This window comes from Oreochromis niloticus, linkage group LG5 (assembly GCF_001858045.2).
Source record: "Oreochromis niloticus isolate F11D_XX linkage group LG5, O_niloticus_UMD_NMBU, whole genome shotgun sequence".
NCBI lineage: Eukaryota > Metazoa > Chordata > Actinopteri > Cichliformes > Cichlidae > Oreochromis > Oreochromis niloticus.
In genome coordinates this window covers 9,178,827-9,198,278 of record NC_031970.2, presented here as the reverse complement: position 1 = coordinate 9,198,278, position 19,452 = coordinate 9,178,827, and the positions used below count along the sequence as shown (strand labels likewise).

Sequence of the window (19,452 nt, the reverse complement as noted above, 5' to 3'; positions counted from 1 at the left end):
TGTGTTCATACCAGAGGCAATAAAACACATGATTTTATGACCAAAAAGGGGCAGAAATGACACACAATAACCACACACAACACAATTTCAAATGAGTTATTATTGGCTTCATTATTGATATTACTTTTTCATGGTTATGATCATTTGGAAGGATTATATGCCTTTTTTTTTTTAATTCTGCATGTTTTTCTTGTCCATAGATTGTCCTTTTTGTTGTAAAGTGCAGATAATACTATGTTTTAAATTCAGACTTCACATACAGTATATAGTACATGGTTTTTACTCCATCATCCATTGGTTACTATTTACATTATTCTGTCATAGTTCATTTCATAGAAAGAAAATCCATTATCCACTGTATCAACATTGATGGATGTTTTCAGGCCTCTATGAAATGGGGAGGACAAGGGAAGGGGGGGTGAGGTGAACAGCTGTACAAATTTCAGTGGATGCCACACTATCAGGCTCTGGGGTCAAAAGAAAAAAAAAGTCTTAAACACACATGCATAAAGATTGCATATTGACTGTATTGTTTCCTGTATGTATGAGCCTTGTCGCACAGAGCTGACATCGCGGTTCAAACAAACCCCAAAGATCAGAGAGCTCATATTCACATTCAGCTAACATGTGAGTGTTTGACATACAGCAGCAGAATATTGCAAAAGTGTTTCATTTTTGCTTTGAGGTTTCTTTCAAATGCTTTGTCAGCTCTTGGGATCAACATGGAATTTATGCCCGATAAAACAGAAAAAATGTACTGAACCTTCTTTCCCCCCCAAACTACCAGCTAATAACCAATCTCTGCATAGATTTCTCAGTGTATTCACTGTTGGGCACCCTTCTTATGGAGTGGTTTGCTGGTGGGTCCCTCAGCAGGTGAGAGATGAAATTCTTAGAGGCTGTGGTGCTCCCCATAAAACAACACAACTTCATGTATAATTGACTTTGTTAATAAAAAAAAAAAACATTGTGCAGATTAAATCTGTAGGTTTACAGATGAGCATGATTCTACTTGTCTTTGTGCTTTAAGCAGAAATAATTGCTGATATACAACTACAACATTGTGAACTCCAGTAAATGAGTTGCTACAGTGAATTTGGCTGAGGTACAATAGCATGCCTACTGTCAAACAAATAGTTAAATGCTAGCGTGTAACATTTATGTTAAATTTGTGTCCAACAAAATGGTAAAAACCAAAAAAAAGACAATAGGATTTGACGCATTGGCATGCATAGACATATTTTTTGGTCAGACTGTGAGTGTTTTCTCTTTTCCCCACATACAAAGATATGCAAATGGCTGTTGCATAAATGCAGCTGTACAACCAGGCTAATACACTGACATTCAGCAGTTCTCCTTCTCTCTTCCTCTCAGACTCACAGAGACACACACACACACACACACATGGACACAACTCAAACACCCAAACCAATACTCAACTAATGATCAATAAGCTCTTGGTGAAATTGTGGAGCTCCAAAGAGGTTAATTCTTTCTTTCTTTGCGTTTTTTAAGAGGTAGTGTGTATGCTTTTCACACCACCACCTCTACCATATGATCTTGAGAATGTTGCTAATCAGCTGGGGTTTTTTTCGGTCGTACTTTGAGTTATGACCTTTTCAGGATCTCAGTCCACCTTCAAGCTACTCTTAAAAAAGCAACACATGCAGTTTACTTACTAAAATCCTCTAAAAATGTTGTGAAGGTACAGAAAAACAGATTTGGACAAAGAGAGGATGTCAGAAGCCTCGGGTCAGGCAGTTGGACGAGCACATATTGGCAGCGATGTTGTTAAATCACTTTGCTCCTGCAGTTTGAAACTGCAGTGAGCAGAATGAAACCCTTAGAATAAAGATGTACATCCTGACATGACAGAATTCATCAAGACAGTTCTTGCTACAGACCTCCTCCTAATCCATCACCTTTCTAATTACAGAAGACATCTGTGAAAAGATGTAGAAAGACAAGAGACTCGGATATGAAGTCCGAGGACCTTTAGGTTAGACAGTATCTGCTACACTACTGCTAATTATCACTTCCCATATTGATGTTACTGCCTTTGACTGTTACCTTGGCAGTGTTGAGCAAACAGTGGAAAATCTTACCTGGAAACAAGAATCAGAACCTAATTCACATTTGATGGTAACTTTTAAAGACAGATTGTGCTTCTGGCATCAGAGTGTTTTCAGCGGAAAGCCAGACTCCATTTAGATTCTGGCCAATTTAATGTCAATAAAGGCTTTCTGAGAAAAGATTCTGGTTAGGGATGACACAGCTCAGTACCACACGCTGCCTTTCAACAACTACTTCACAAAAGGCAGTTTTGTATAAAGTGAAGCAAACGTCTAGTGTCTAAATCCAGGACGCGTATCAGGTTTGCTGAGAACTCACCAGCAAAGAAAAGGCTAGTGGAAGTGTGTCTTTGGCACTCCAGACAGGCTCCGACACAGGTGAACAACAGTGTTCAGAATTATCATTAAAAATAAAAACATGGCAATGATCTGCACATTGTGGAAAGACTCTTGCTTTCTCTTAAAAGTTTGCTATTTTAGGTTTTTTTAATTCTCATAAAAGTATATGAGCATTATATATATATGTGTGTGTTTTGTCTGTATACATTTACTGTTTTATACATAAGAAATAAATATGTCTATTGTAATAATTATACTCTTTTTGTCTTAGAGGCTTCTTCTTTGAGCTTAAACACATGCTAGGAATGTTTCTGAGGTCATGCAACACTAGGAGAGTAGCGTAAACCCAGATACAAGGCAGTTTGGGGGAAGCATTTTTCTATACACTAGTCCTTAAAAGTTAGTATTTTGATCGTGAGGACATGATCATGTGACAAACCTGTGAGAAAAAACACCACTGCAAGTCTATCACATCTGCAACTGCGATAAATGTCCAAAACTAGGGTGTGAGTTAACGCTCAAAATCACAGCTCGTAGCTCAGTTTACAGCGACCTGGCAAAAGTTAATCGGTAATGACTTCTACGTGGAATGTTAATATTGACAAGGATACCAAATCCTGTTACATGTAGGATTTGGCTTTATGATTATTTCTTAAGAAATCCTCCGACATAGAGTTTTAGGTTCTTGTAACAGCTACCTGCAGGCATCCTTTTAAAAGTGTGGATTTGTACAGAAGGCAGTGTGCAAACAAATATACAGTGGTGTGATGAAGCAAGTGGCAGTCGAGAAACAAGTGGAAATTTCTCAGTCAGATAAAAATGTCATGCAATTATCTACTGACTACATTTACTAATAACAGCACCTACCTACTGGCTATCAGATAAGTCACAGTTAGCCTACCTATCTATATATGAATAAGTACTTTATGTGCGAAACTGTGGAAAACAAACAAAACAAGAAGAAACATTCAAGTTGTCCTCAAAGCTCTGCAATAAGACCAGTTTGGGTGAATGGAGGGAGAAAGCTTGCATTGCAATACGTACAGTACATGTAAGACCAAAGCAGTGAAAATTCAAGGCCATTCTCAGTCATTCATCAGATACTGATGTCTACTGGGAACAAAGGTGTCAAACCATGAGCTTAGTGCTGATGGCTGTCATTCATCCTTGAAATTATGTGGTGTACTTAACCACCAACCTCGTCACAAGTCACCCATAGGCCGTGCCAGCGCTGGAGTGGGCTTGCTTTATGCTCACACGTCCTTTTTATCTCTAAATAGTGTAGCATAGGACAGTTTTGTTTCACTGGCTCCAGGAAGCAGCATATGTAGCGCACAAGTAGGGCTCTTCAGAAGCGCATGGCAGAGCAGTGTGCCTTGGGAAATGAGGGATCAAGGGACAGGGGACTTAAGCGGGACTTGTGTGACTTTTTTTTTTTTTCATTTTGAAAGCGATTTTTTTCTCACTGTGTTTTCTCCACTTTCTTTTCTTTTTGTGCACTACTACTGTGAGTGGGAAATTTGTAGGTCTTATCATTTACTTTTCAAAACAGCCACACAGAAAAAGGCCAACTCCATGCAGAAATGCTAAATTTTCGATTTCCACTGATTAATAAGGAGTTTTAAGGACAAGGACAGGATGGGCGCAGAAGGAGTGAATGGTATTTGCAATATTTTTCAGTCAATCATCAACAGCATGAATTCTATTGCCTTGATATTTTCAGCTCACATAAGATGGGAGGATGTATGCCTGTCCCACCCAGATGCTCAGCTCCACATTTCCCACTGCGACAGGGAGGAAAATATAAGATGACTAAACATCTGTAAGCATTTTGGTGATGTTTACATAGTTTGTGTTGGCCAGCGTGCAGTTGGCTGTCTTTAGGTTCTCCTCCTGAAAGTCCTCGTTGCTGTTGTTCACAGCCTCCTGGATCTCCATGTAGTCCGATTTACTGATGGTGGAGCCACTCCGACTCTTTTTCAGCTCCTCCGCTGAATCAGCTTTGGGCACGTTGACCTGCAGATACTGCGCCTGTTCTTCACCTTCAGTCTCACGGTGATAGAAGTAGTTAAAATTGGACACAATGACAGGCACGGGCAAGGCAATGGTCAGCACACCTGCAATGGCACAGAGGGAGCCCACAATCTTGCCACCAATCGTAGTTGGGACCATATCACCGTAGCCGACTGTTGTCATTGAGACCACAGCCCACCAAAACGCATCTGGGATGCTTTCAAACTGTGACTCTGGCTCATCTGCTTCAGCAAAGTAGACAGCGCTTGAGAATAGGATGACTCCTATGAACAGGAAAAAAATGAGGAGGCCAAGCTCTCTCATGCTGGCTTTCAGGGTCTGACCCAAAATCTGAAGCCCCTTAGAGTGACGAGAGAGCTTAAATATTCTGAAGACTCGCACCAAGCGGATGACCCTGAGAATGGCTAAAGACATGGCTTGCTGACCTGCTTGACCATCCTCTGGTCTGTCTGCTAGCTCTGTGCCAAGAGTGATGAAGTAAGGGATGATGGCAACAATATCAATAATGTTCATTATATTACCAAAAAATCCTGCTTTGCTGGGGCAGGCAAAGAAGCGCACTAGAAACTCAAAGGAGAACCATATAATGCAAAGAGTCTCTAGGATAAAGAAGGGGTCAGTAAAGTAGGTGGCTGTGTAGCTGATGATTGTGGTGTTGGTCTCTGGCGAAAAGACTTCTGCTTGAGACTTATGCATTTCCTCTTCATCATTACGGAAAATGGGCAGCGTCTCCAAGCAGAAGCTGACTATAGATATGAGGATGACCATGACAGAGATTATGGCAATAATCCTTGCAGGACCTGAGCTCTCTGGGTACTCAAACAGTAGCCATACTTGTCTCTGAAACTCGTTGTCAGGAAGAGGCCGCTCCTCCTCCTTGATGAAACCCTCATCTTCTCTGAACATCTCAATTGCCTCCTCACCCAGCTCGTAAAAGCGAATCTCCTCTGAGAAAATATCTACGGTGACATTGACTGGCCTTCTTAGTCGGCCTCCTGATTGGTAATAATACAATATGGCATCAAAGCTGGGTCGGTTTCTGTCGAAAAAGTATTCGTTCCTTAGTGGGTCAAAGTACCGCATCCTCTTTTTGGGGTCCCCCAGCAGAGTCTCTGGAAATTGGGAGAGAGTTTTAAGTTGTGTCTCAAAGCGCAGCCCTGAGATGTTGATGACCACCCTCTCACAACACTCATGGTCAGCCTCTGGATCGTAGTCCTGCGGGTGACCCGGGTGCGCCGCCGCCTCGTCAGAGGGGTCGGCTGTGGCAACAGTCATTCTGCGGGGGGAGGAGGCCTGCACTTTTCAGTGAGTCTGGGTCCTGCAGCCTGACGAACTGCAGGCGGAGGCCAGGAGAGGGAGGGGGCTCAACACTGTAAAGACCTGACGGCCACAGGATGTCACCTAGGATCTGACTGCATATAGAACAGAGAAAGCAAAGACAGACAGCAAGGTCAGGTAAACCTGAGACATGATTCAGCACTCAATATTTCTTATGTTTAGTGCAGAGACGTAAGGAGTTTGTGTAAGCCTGAAGATCAAACAACTCAAAATAGAAGAAAATGAAGCCACCCTCTAAAAACTGTCATAAGATCTGATATGAAATGATGTAAAGTTAGACTGTCATGAGAAAACTGTCAGAGCTAAAATGAACCAGCTCGTGGAAACTTGAGGCTGTCACTCCTGCTCTTGACTTTGGAAAATTAATATGTAAATAAGCAACCCGCCTTGCATATAAATTACTTCAATGCAGGTAAATGCAGGGGCTAAGGGGCAAATAACACTTACAGGAGCTCATAAATTAGGACACTGATCTGCTGCAATGGGCAATATGTGTTGAAATGAATGGGAATACCTTTTCTAGTGAAGCCAAGCATGAATATGGCAATGCAGCAGACACCAAATTCACACAGACAGCTTCCTGTCTAGAATATCATCGAAAACCGCTGCAGTCTAAACACCAATGTGTGTGACATGCTTAAGATTCACTGTTGTGCCAAACAAATGCAATACACAGCTGCAACATAGACATGACTTCAGTCTAGTTTTGATGGAGCATTTTAGTCTTGAAATGGTGCCTGTTACTGAAATATTCAAAAACATCTATAAATAATTTATCCATAGAAGGAAAAAGGTTCCAGGAGGAAAAACTGTATCTCTCCTCTGCATCATCTCCACTCACAAAGTAGGAGCACAGTTTTATAAAATAAAAAACATAACGCTTATGACACACACAGCAAATACATAACTACAGGTTTACTGGTCGCTATACATTCTTCTGCTGCAGCGCAAATCATTCCGCCAACTACAAAATGCTACGACTCATGTTCACATTTAATGGAAATGGAGATGATAGGTAAAGCTGCTTTAATTTCATACATACGTGCAGACATCTTTTTTCCCATCTGGATGTGATTTGATGCTCCTGCTGGAGGCTGGTATTAGGCAAGTGAATAACCAGCTGCGCTCACCGGGGGTTCTGATTCCAGTGCAGGTATAAAATGAATTTCCAATTTGGGACAGTCGATGATATTCACCTCATGTTGTCTGCGGCATCCTTGCCGTGTACACCGGGTACAGTATGTGCGGGTGTGTCCTCGCTTTCCCCTCCCCGACTCCTTTCCTCCGGGTAGGCTGTCGTGGGATGGCGATTGGCAAAAAAAAAAAAAAAAAAAAGAAAGAAAGAAAAAAAAAGGGAGGAGGGAACCGATCAAGGAGGTGCTGGTGCTTCCCTTAATAACCAAAGGTGCTGGGATCAGCAGAAAAAATCTTCCTCCACTGTTCTCCTCCACGCATGTATGACTGTGTGACGAGCTGATGGCTGCAGACAGCCTCAAAGGTAAATAGTCCCGATAAGGTGCTCAGAAAGGCAACATCTGCAAAGGGGGGGACAAGGCGAGGCGCGGGCGAGGAAGGGAGCTTAAAAATATAATCTTATTACCACGATTTAATAATTTGGAGGCGTGTGAAAATAATTCGGTTGCTCAGAAGAGTTAATCTATGCATGCGTCAGACAGTCAATTTACATTCTTATTTATAATTTAGGCATAAATTAGCATTTCCACCAGATTCCAGACTGAGCTGCAGATATGCTCAGGCAGTGCATCCCAGCATCTAATACAGAGACAGTTCTGAGAATCTCCTAATAGCCTACATGGTGAGCAGAGCAGCCTCCTCAGACATTGACTTGAAACGACATGCGTGAAAGAACCGCCCTACGTAGTGGGCTAGAAGATTATGCAATTTCACTGAGCAGGAGACCCACGCACACACATAAACACACATGTAAAGTGGCCTTCATGGCCCCTGCATGGTCTCAGCACGGTGGGAGGTGAGAGATTTTTACATGAAGAAAAAAAAACTTTCTGGGCAAAATATCTCTGTTGTCAGCTTCGGCCGCAGGACTGGTATATAAAGCTTAGTCAAACCTGCAGTCAGGCATTGCTATGCATACCAAGAGACGGGCTGGTGATGGAGAAAGGCAAGGGCGGAAAAACGCGCTCCCCATCTGCACTATAGCTTAGCGCTCACCTTATCTGCAGTATGGGCAATTTAAAGGGGTACACAGCTCCACCACTATTCAGCAGCACTGCTGATGGTTAAAAGATGCGATCTGCCAAAACTAAGAGTAAAAAAATATATATTTCTGCACATTTAATTTGTCTTCGAGCTTTTTTCAGGCATTTGATAAAAAGCAATAATATTAGTGTGATGATATATCAACCTGTGGCTACTGTTTTAGGAAATATGTGAGCATGTTCATGCATGTTTCTTATCGCAGAAACAACAGAAATGCTTGTGGGAGGAGCTTTTTTTTTGATCATCTGTGTTCTCTTGTCCGTTATTAGTATAGTGGAAGTAATAACAGGTTTACTTCTTTTTTAATGCTTGTTCATGGCAGTTACACTCGCAGTCTTTCCTGGCAACACAATTCATGAATAATAGATAGAATAGAGGGACTAAAATAGAGCAAATCCTCCATCATTGCCCCTTGCTATATTCAGAATAAAGAGCAAACTGTGTCCTTCGATCACTATTGATACCTGAGCTGGGAATCGATACTGGAGCTGGGAATGAAAGCGCTGTGGCCAGAAGTGACCTCCTCAGAAGCCAAAGGTCAGTGGGATTCCCTTGGACGAGCAAGGGAGGGAGGTGATTCAGGAGAAACAGGCAGTGGGGCAGACAGCAGGATGATTTGTGTGAGACCTGACTCTGCCAAGGCTAGTCCTGCCAGACCCCGAGACCATCATGGCTCCCAACCTCTTCCCTCCTGTCTGTCTGCATGCCTTCCTGCTGCCACACAAGCTGATACCTCTCTGTATATCATAATGGATTTCCCAGGTTACTTATGACAGCATGGTCATTATTTATGAGCTGGGGGCCTGTTAGAAAGACTGCAAATGCTGCCTTTGAAACTTTCATAGTAATAATAATAATAATAATAAATTAGTATTAGTAAGTATTAGGTGTTTTTCTTAAATTAAAAAGTGAAGGTTGTCTACAGTCTAAATGCTCTGTGTGCCTTAATCATATGGGGATGTTCAAATGGCTGGTTGTATAAGTTGGCAGGTGAGGGTGTCAAGAATGAATTTGTTTCCAAGAGGTATCGATTTCAGCATCTCCATCAGATGTTGTTTTGGCTCAGTGACATGCAGAAGAGAAAATAAACCTGAGAAGTGAGAGACTGAAGGGTCATTCTTACTGATGGATTAGAGGAGCAATAAGTCTTATTCACTGTTTTTTCTGTTAGACAGACAGACAGACAGACAGACAGATAGACAGATAGATAGATAGATAGATAGATAGATAGATAGATAGATAGATAGATAGATAGATAGATAGATAGATTTCAGTGATGACATTGGCCATATTTTGTGACACTACTGGTGACAATGAGTGTGGTGTGAGATTTGTGATTTCTGAATTCTAACTGAACTCAGAGCTGTCGTTTTTATACTTTATTTTAAAAATAAACCATATATTGCACAAATCCCATTCTCTAAAAATGTAGCCTTTTAATGTTTTTAGAAAGGTAGGTAGCTTCGGAAATACTGGAAAATCAATGGAGGATTAGCTGTATTTAGTGTTTCCAGGTGACACAAAAGTGAGCTTACAGTGTGGCAATTGTTGGTGCCATTTAGCCGGTGCAGTCCCTGGAGTGCAGTGGTCTTTTTATTGATGCTGGAGGTCTGTGATGCCGCCTTACTCCTTCATACTGCATTGCAGCAGCCACAGGTTTCCAGCACACACAGAGACACACACAGGAACAAGGTTTTAAACATAGGGTCCACCATGGATCTCTTCAAAACCCTGCCCTGCCTATTACAAGCTCCATAATAACCAACATAATGTGATAAGATAGAAAAGATGAGTGCTGCATATCGCATTCATGCTTGGATTTTCTGCTGCATTAATACAGATTTTCTGCTTCCATATATGATGATGCAACACTCTCCTGTGTAATACCTCATTAACAAATTCTGTCATGCAAAATCATCAACAAGACTCCTAGAACAAGAACCTTGCACTAAATCTTATCCTATATATTTTGTGAATTTTCTACTGATTCTTTTCACTCCTTGGGCTATAGAGCAGCCCAACAAGTTTGCTGCTAAAGACATTTTTCCAGTGCATCTTCAGTGAGACTCAATTTATTTGACCCTCTGGGAGATGAGTCATTTCAGCATTGCTGCTCAGGAACTGAGTTGCCCTGCAAAAGAGGCAGGTTACACATACAAATATGGGACCAGGAATGTGGACACAGTAAATAAGTGGCTAAGGTACATGGCTATAAAGCAATATAGCCCCCTTTGTCCTTAGTGTCCCCTGGAGCTAACAGTACATCTGAGGTAGAGATGGAGAAAGGGAGGATAGGGAAGACAGAGGACTCTGCAAAGAGAGGGAGGAGAAGAAAAGGGAGGGAAGGAGAGAGCCGTGCTTGTCAGATTGAGGCCCAGCAGGAAGAGGGCAGATGCTGGAAAAGAGCCAGACAACAGGAGAGAGACAAGGACACTGGCCCACTGCGGTATACTGCCAAGCTCCAGCTCTCTTAGCCAGATACCATCTCAGAAATATGCACATATGCCCACTGCACAAGCTCATTCCTCAAAGCTTACAGGCTTGTAGATTAACTGTAGAAGTTTTTAACGTAACAAAGCATGTATACTGCATGACTTAAGTTTCTGTCATACAAAAGTTCGTACATGCAGCTTTTTGCATACATAAGTACACCTGCAGAAATGACAGCAGTAAACTGACCAAAACATTTTGACTCCATTCAATTCTGTAAGCCACCCTGATGCTGAAAGGAAGGTCTATGAGTCAATAAATGAGTGAGTCAGTGTCACTGTTGCAGGATACTCTGATGCTGCATTATACAATGCTTCTGTATGACAAAGTGAAATTTAAGTCAAGGTAAGAGCTTGCAGAAGCACTAGGTTATATTACACCAAGGTCAGAGAAGAAATAAGATACTCTGTGTATCGGGGTAAGAGGGTAAAAATAAAACTTTATGTCAGTAAATGTAAGCTTTCTTTTACATGCACAGGAAGGCTCTGTAAATCAAAGTCATTACTTTGTTATCCACCCTTGAATATTTTGCTAAAGTGAGGTTTTGCGCCCTTTTTGTAAAAGTTGAAACGGTGCATGAAATAATTTGCTATTAAAAAAACGTGTGTATTAATGTCTGACTTCCAGTGCTTGACAAAAAGTGCAGCACAGGTGACCATTATCAGATGTGTGGGATTTACAGTGACAGCTACTATGTCACTGATGATGCAATGCCCTGGTTTTTGTTTGCAAGTGAACCAAAACATGTGCCCCTGCCTTAAGCAGGAGTCTGGTCTGCAGTCGACAACGCTGCTGAGGGATGCAGCAGCCACTCTGAGTCACAGGACACCTGAGCGGTGAGTCAGGGCTGCACAGTTTCCAGGGTCACAGTGCTTCAAACTTTGAACCTCACTCAGACGTGACTATTCTTTGTTGATCTAATTCATCATAGATATGTTGAGGTAAGGACAATCCTAGAAATAGTAACAATACCAGAAGAAATTGTCCCAAGTCAGCATTGTCGCTGTAGCTGGGTGAACCTTTTGCACAGCCTCCTACAGTTGCTACAGAAACCATTTCTAGGGGCAGCAGAAGGAGGATTTGAACTGTGACATCACTACAGCATTTTTGGTGCCAACAAGATATTTCAGGTAAAGTTACAGCATGATGACAAAGCACATTTTATCTCCTTGCAGTCAGGTGCATTAGTTAAATATAAATGTGTTTAGGAAAAGTGTGAAGTCTGGATTTTCCATCTTTCCTGTTTCACACTTTCACATCTGGTACATGTTTTACAGCATATGGTGCAGTACCCTACATTACACTACAGTACTTTGACTCCTAGCTTTCTGTGTGGCCTGTGGGGGAATGGATACACGTATGCTTTCTCTAATATGCTTTCTGGGCTTTGCTTTGTCTCACTGAAAGCTCTGAACACTGAGTCTTGATGCAGAAGAGTGAACTTTATGAATAGCCCCCAGAGTGCCATTATGTGTTCTCAAAAGAGCAGATGGATGAATGGCACCGAGAGAAATAATGGCAATAGTTTCTATTTTCGGCAACACTGAGTTACAGTTTTAGGGCAAATACCGTACTACATAAAAATATCATCAGCGCAGGAAGGAAAATGTCCAGTGTTGTGACTAATTGTACCGGACACAGCCATTTCTCATCTGGGTGCTTCTGTAAAGTTCAAGGATGACATGAGGCACCTCTCCTGGCAGACACTCCCCATGTTGGCATGCTGGGTATCATCAGAGGTAGCACGCCGCTGTGAGGCATGACTCCTCTCATGTGGAGAATGTTGGCATGATGAGGGCAGCAAAGAGATGAGAGAGAAGGGAATGCCCGGGGTCTCCTCCAAACCCCCCACCCTGAACTGAACACAATCCTGGATTTGCATCTTTGAATCTGCCTGCAGCAGCGGTGTGGGAGAGAACCAGCTGTGGAGCTAACTGCGATTTTCTGTCTGTGTGTGTTTGTGTACTATGCATGTAAGCTCAAGTGTATCCACCTTTCCCTCCCCAGTGCCTTCTTTTTTCTAATGACCAAGATCCCACTACTGAGTGCACTGAGGCATACCACTGCCTCACTGTCTTACAGCTGTGGAGTACTCCGCCATGCTCAGCACAACCAGAGAACCACGTGGACATCCACGGAGGAGAAGTGACACAACTTGGCACATATATCAAAGCCATAAGTGTACATTAAGACTGAGTAATTAATGGGATTTTAATTCTTGGTCTGCAGTGAATAGAAAAAGAAGATACAACGATACAGAACAAGATTTTGTGTTTGGAAATATTTAGTTTTTGTTTTGGCATCTTTGGCTTTTTTCACATTTCATTTAAGTAAAAAGTACAAATTTAAGTTCAATAAATGTAACCCCCCCCCAATATATTTGTTGTCATGTTGTTATATTCTTAGCTCTAAATGCAGAAATGAACAATCCAGTGTTTTATCAATTTAGAGCATAACAACACCGATCTCCTAATAAGTTAATCTCTAATGTCGTTCTTACCTTTCACAAAACCAAAACATTAATAGAAGATATGCTGTACTGGAGATGTCTCTTGCAAGCACAGCCGTCAAGCTTTGTAGATGATTAACGGTGGTGGGTAAATCGCAAGCATCATTTCATTTTCTCCTGGTTAAAAATACATTAAAGAAGGGGGAGATAGAAGGTACAAAACCACTCAGCAGTTCTGAGGCAATGCACCTGGAGCTGCAGGACACATGGTATCTTGTCTGCAGAACTGAGAAAACAGAAAACTCAGCAAAGAAGTGCCTATTGGTTAAACCAAACTGCCTTACTTTAGAGTATGTTTAAGGTGACTTTAAGTCATCCATAGGTTTCTGTACCTTCTCAGATGTTAGGTTCACCTTTGTTACACATTTGTGTCTGTGTTTCTGTGAAATCTCTAACAACAGCTTTGAAGAGAAATGAACTTGTTGTAAACATGGATCAAATTTTACGATACCCGGGTGGTTTCAGTCAATTCTGTGATAGCACCATTACAAAGCAATACTTTTGTAGATCCCTTTAGAAAACATTACAAGCAAAAATATATCAATTTCATGATATAATCATAGCAACCTTTCTGCAAGGCATTTCACAAGGCTGTTGATACATCCCTTTGCTTTTTCTTGGTTAATGTTTCATCATTTTGTTTATTTGTTTCAATGCTGCACTGGGAACACAAGACATGGCTTCAAAAGCAACAGTCCTGTAACAGGCTAGCATACTGCCAAGTCAATTTCAAGTAACTTTGGTGTCTTTTTTAGTGTTTGTGAAAAGTCCTGTTAGGTGTAAGAAAGTTTTTCTTTTTTTTTTTCCCTAGCTCTAGCTCACAAACTGTAATTCTCTTTGTCTCATGGGAAACATGAGAATTATGGGTCACACTAGACGCCTCTAGCTGGATTTTAAAGTAGTTTCCTGACCTGCACAACAAATCCCAGATGGTCACATTTGCTGGTTCTAGGACAAGACACTGTATCTTCCTCAGCGGTGCATGTGTAACAATAGTAAAAATAACAATAATCATTGCTAGATTCAAAATTTCATCTTCAGCAAAAAGTATATTTTCGTCTTCCACAGATTGAATAAAATCCATAGATGCACATACAAAGTACTTGTAAGTGGTTCTTCCTTACTTTGCCACAAAAAGGGTTTGCAGATTGCATGAAGGCAATAAAATTCTTCAATGACAATAAATTATTGCTCTTACCATAAAGTCTAATTTTATAAGGCCTATCATTTTCAATGTCTGTTGACAAGATGATGTGAATATAGCCTTGAGGTCTTAGTGTTGACTTTATACTGAAGATGATTAAACCTTTAAATTTATTATGTTATGCTAGTGTGTGGAAAAATGGAAATAACACCCCTGTAATCAGTCATAAATATATATAACTGAATATTAATGTTTCTAAAAATTTTAGCAAAAACATTTAATCTTATCAAAATAGTGGCTCAGCATCTAAATTCCAGGTATGTGCTGTCAGCCATCTGATAAAGTGATTATTTACTGCATCTTATTTCATTCACAAAGAAAAAGGCTCCATAAATTTAAACCATTAATGAAGTTTCTTCTTTTTGGGGATCAGTTCTATATCTGATAGATCAAAGTCTCTGCAGGCTTCTTATGACAAACTTCCATAAATCTCCAGTAAACATAAACATAAATAGACTCGTTTCAGATTTTGTAAGGGTAAAGTTGTTAAAAATGCTGTGAGAGGACGTTAATACACATAAGTTAGTCAAAAGAACACACTGACTATTTGACAAATCTTTAAATGTGTATAAAGGCACCATATACCACATATTCACCCCTCAAGACTTTAACTTCCAAGTTCAACGTTTAAGCCCTGCCTGACAGCAATAATTGTACTGAGCCACTAGAGGGCAGTACTGAGCTGTTTACAGGTCTATTTCGTCTGTGTTGGTTCCACACCACGCATCAATTTTAAATCAAGCATGACTCCACACACTGTTCAGAGGCATTACAAACAAGTGAAGTACTTAATGATACATTTCATCAACATACGCAGTTGATGAAAATGATGATCTCTAGTTTGATGTCCCAGTACATATTAAAGATGCCAATTACATGACACTGAGAGAGCTCCAGATGCTCCAAATAAAAATAATTAGATCTGAAATTTTTATGAGAAGATTGTCTAACCATTGTATATATTTTTCAGACCTTTGCTAAAAAAAAAAAAAAAATCGACCTTTAAATGTTAAGGTGTCACATTTTAGTTATGTTATTCTAAAGATTATTATTAATTTGATATAGAAAATGATCAACAAGTGAATCTACATGAAAAGAACTACAACTCAGCTCTAAAATTAACAGAAGCAAAGGGATAATTGAACTTTTGTAACTGGACTTTTGTAGACTTCTCATTTATGATGGAAGCAGTCATGTATTATTAGAGAAAATGCAACTCTGTAACGAATTGTTGGACTGATTGGAGTGTTGCTTTCTGGTTGAGCTACACTGTACCAAAAAGCTCACGTGCACAGGTCTGCAGGTGGGAGATGAAAGGCAGCTGACATCCGTTGGTGTGCCAGCTCAGATAATGGCGCGTTTACATCTGAAAAAGAGAGCAGCATTCAGTAATACAGTGATACTGTAGCCTTTCATTATGTTCATGTAATCTGAAGCTGTGGGCTTCATTTTCCCTAAATAGTTACAGTAATAGTGCTGCTTGGTTCATTCTGCCTTAACCATCTTTAAAGGAATCGCCAAACCCAAACCAAAATAATATGCACCATTTTCCCCTCCAAGGACAAGAAGGCAAAACAACAGTTTGTGAAGATGCAACACAATGCCACGGAAGCATGAAAGGGGGTTACCCAGGAAACCACCGTAGCCATGGAGACTGCACAAGGCGGTTCAACAAGCGGAAGGCGGCGATGCGCCGTGCGTTCTCCCTCCCTTTATCCATTCTGTCATCACTGCGCACATGACCTCAATCACACAATTATTCACAGTTTTCTTGTTTTCATGCTCCTCCTGCTCTCTTTGGACAAAGTTTGCTAAGATGCAGCAAATTTATTCTAAAGAATATATGAGAGAGAGGTGGAACCTGAGTCAGTTCATTTGAGTTTTATTCAATATAGGCTATATAGGCAGTTCTGAATAAAAATACACTGTACGAAAAGCTCAACTCATATTTTATGATAAGCGTTTCCATTAACAGCACTCTGCTTTTTATTACCCGAATAATAATCCGAACAACATGTGGACAGGTTATGATATTAAATATAACCGAAACAGGCATTGGGCTATATAAATTACCATAGTCTATTGATTTCCACGAAGCACAAGACGTCGTTTTTGGACTGGTGGGTAGATTCAGTAGAAGACTATATGCTACACGTCTATCCCAGTCATGAACACCAACAACGGTCGCATTATAACATCAAGATATGTAGGCATCGTGTGGCACTATACGCTGAAAAATGTCTGTTTTAACAAGCTTTTTTTATTATTATTATTTCTTCTGATTTGAAGCAAACACTTTCTCCGTGCGTGATTTTTTTTTTTTTTTTTTTTTTGCTCAGGTTAATACTTGTTGATCGCGGAGAAACACTGAAAACAGAAAAATCTTCACTGAAGTATTTTTGTATCTCTTCCATTTGCTTTGGCGCAAATAAAATAAAGATTAATACCTTGTTAAAACAGAAATTTGCAGCTTTCATCCACAGATATGGACTGACACGTTACAAGTGGCTATATAAAAATATTATAGGTACTGTTTCATCATGCTTCATAAATGATCCATGGCGGGTTTCATTTACACGTCCGTGAAGATCTTTTTGATGTTCACGCAGTTCTGGTTGTTTTCGGTGGTGAAGTTGGGTTGTTTGAACGCACTGTTGATGCCCTCCTCTATCACCATGTACTCTGACTTGCTGAGAGATGAGGAGCTGCACGACCTCCTCAACTCCTCTGAGGGGAGGTGCTCACAGCTACCTGTAGTGTGATACTGTGGGTACTCCTCTCCATCAGTCTCTCTGTGGTAAAAGTAGTTGAAGTTGGACACAATCACTGGCACGGGTAAGGCAATGGTCAGCACTCCTGCTATTGCGCACAGAGAGCCCACTATTTTACCACCAATAGTGACCGGATGCATGTCTCCATAACCAACTGTGGTCATGGTGACAACTGCCCACCAAAACGCATCTGGGATACTGGAGAAACTTGAAGTGGGGTCGTCTGCTTCTGCAAAGTAAACTGCACTGGAGAAGAGAATAACTCCGATAAAAAGAAAAAATATGAGCAATCCAAGCTCCCTCATGCTGGCCTTGAGGGTCTGTCCCAAAATCTGAAGTCCTTTTGAGTGTCGGGAGAGCTTAAAAATACGAAAGACCCTGACCAGTCTTATCACCCTCAGGATGGCGAGGGACATCGCCTGCTGACCGCCGTTGGTTTGCCTCTCGGCCAGCTCTGTCCCCAGAGTGATAAAGTAGGGGATTATGGCGACGATATCAATGATATTCATTATGTTTTTGGAAAAGGTAGTTTTGCTTGGACAGGCAAAAAACCTGACCAGCAACTCGAAAGAAAACCATATGATGCACAACGTTTCGATGACAAAGAAAGGGTCTGTGAATGGACTTGACATGAAGGGAGCAGTGCCATTAACTGCGGGTGCCACTGTGGCTTGGTCTCTGTCATCCCGGAATTCCGGCAGAGTCTCCATGCAGAAAATAACAATTGAAATTAAAATAACAAGCACTGAAACGATGGCTATCCCTCTTGCTGGCCCAGAGCTTTCAGGGTACTCAAACAAAAGCCAAACCTGCTTTTGGAAATCATTTTTGGGGAGGATGCGCTCCTCTTCTTTTATAAACCCTTCATCCTCGCGGAATTTCTCCATGGCCTCCTCTCCGAGTTGGTAAAACCTGATCTCCTCTGAGAAAATATCAATGGGAACGTTAACAGGTCTCCGTATTCGTCCTCCTGACTGATAGTAGTAGAGGATGGCATCAAAGCTTGGTCTGTTCCTGTCGAAAAAGTACTCGTTTCTCAGTGGGTCAAAGTAGCGCATCCTCTTCCTCGGGTCCCCCAGCAGCGTGTCTGGGAACTGGCTGAAAGTTTTCAGTTGCGTCTCGAAACGTAAACCAGAAATGTTGATGACCACCCTCTCACAGCATCCCTGGCGGCTGCGCTCATATCGGTCCACCGACAGGTGAGGCGCTGAGAGCACGGCGGACTCCTCCAGCATGTTTTCCACCGTCATGACGCCCTTCTCCTCCTCGGCATAACCCCGGTTGTCAGACTCGTTGCTTCCCCTGTGTCCCGCTGACGCGGGCGGAAGGATCACGCTGGAGGTCTGGTCATCCATACAGGTGGTTTTCAGTCTGGAGGAGCAGAGTGCGCCACGCCACTCCCAGCCAAAGCTTACAGCTTTGGAAAGCTGAGGCCGACGCCAGTTACATCTCCTCCAACCATCACCTATCTCTGCCTATCCACACGCTGAAGCGCTGCACTCCCCTCTGGCTTTTTTTTCCCCAAACACGCCGACACCCACCCACGGCGCGCATATGTCTGACATACGTCCACCACCCGCCCAATCGGTAATTAACTTGACACTTAATGTCGAGCACCCACCCTTGTGTGGCGAGCCGAAAACACTTGATGAAATCAGATCCACACCTGTTAGATCCAAGTTTTATTCTTACGCTGTGAGCTCGTGCGAACCCGTTATCATCTTTATCACGTGGGAATGACAACAAATCAGCAGTCCTGCCAGCTCCCTTTTAGCAAAAATAACATAAAAGGCAGGAATCCAAAATGTATGCGATTCACCTCCAACACAAATGGAAAAAAAGAAAATCATAGAGGAAAGCAAAGTCCTCGTTCTAATCTGCAATTAATCTTATTTTTCCTTTTTTCCAACTTAAAAAAACAAAACAAAACAAGTGATATTAGTTACAGCTTCACTTTTCCAACAGAAATGACATCATAAGGATTTCGATAATCAACAGAAACAGAGGGCTGTACCGGGGCAACTAGATACGTGCCGTCTTCAAGCGGCGCAGAAAATGAAATTCTTGCATTTCTGCCATGTGTCTTCTTTCTTGTTAAGGAGGTGTTGCTCTCCATGGTGCTGAAAACAAGCGCGCCCCAGTTGGTAAATCTATGCGCGCGCTCTTTATCAGCACTCAGCTGAGTTTATTACGTGCTCAATTTGTGTGTATTCGTTTATAGATGCTCTCCTGGATATTGCCAACATAGCACATAAGCTCCGGGATCAGTCACCTCATTTCCACTCGAAATGAGTGTATGTGCGCCTTCACACACACACACACACACACACACACACACACAGAGAGAGAGAGAGAGAGAGAGAGAGACTTTGCCATGTGTTGATAGAATCGCCTCAAAGAAGAGTCTGAGTGTCAGTCCTTGTTACAGCTGCGATTAATGACGAAAATGCAAAATCA

General features: G+C 41.6%; 2 protein-coding genes across 2 annotated transcripts; both read right to left on the bottom strand.

The window, feature by feature from the left end:
- Positions 1-118: 118 nt before the first annotated feature.
- Positions 119-5,746, bottom strand: LOC100696652 (potassium voltage-gated channel subfamily A member 2). The gene has a single exon (XM_025907105.1). It carries the CDS (start codon positions 5,718-5,720, stop codon positions 4,224-4,226), a length of 1,497 nt encoding a protein of 498 aa, XP_025762890.1. The 5' UTR covers positions 5,721-5,746; the 3' UTR covers positions 119-4,223.
- A 3,149-nt stretch (positions 5,747-8,895) lies between these two features.
- kcna3a (potassium voltage-gated channel, shaker-related subfamily, member 3a) lies at positions 8,896-18,849 on the bottom strand. The gene is made up of 2 exons (XM_003453651.5): positions 16,801-18,849; positions 8,896-15,590 (listed from the first exon to the last, which is right to left on the bottom strand). The coding sequence occupies exons 1-2, from the start codon at positions 18,348-18,350 to the stop codon at positions 15,569-15,571; spliced, it is 1,572 nt and encodes a 523-aa protein (XP_003453699.2). The 5' UTR covers positions 18,351-18,849; the 3' UTR covers positions 8,896-15,568.
- Positions 18,850-19,452: the final 603 nt, after the last annotated feature.

Coding starts and splice junctions, on each gene's coding strand:
- LOC100696652 (XM_025907105.1), bottom strand. CDS start 5,720: ATGACTGTTGCCACAGCCGACCCCTCTGACGAGGCGGCGGCGCACCCG.
- kcna3a (XM_003453651.5), bottom strand. CDS start 18,350: ATGGATGACCAGACCTCCAGCGTGATCCTTCCGCCCGCGTCAGCGGGA. Junction 15,591..16,800: donor AAAAAGATCTTCACGGACGT/GTAAATGAAACC, acceptor TCTCTTTTTCAG/ATGTAAACGCGCCATTATCT.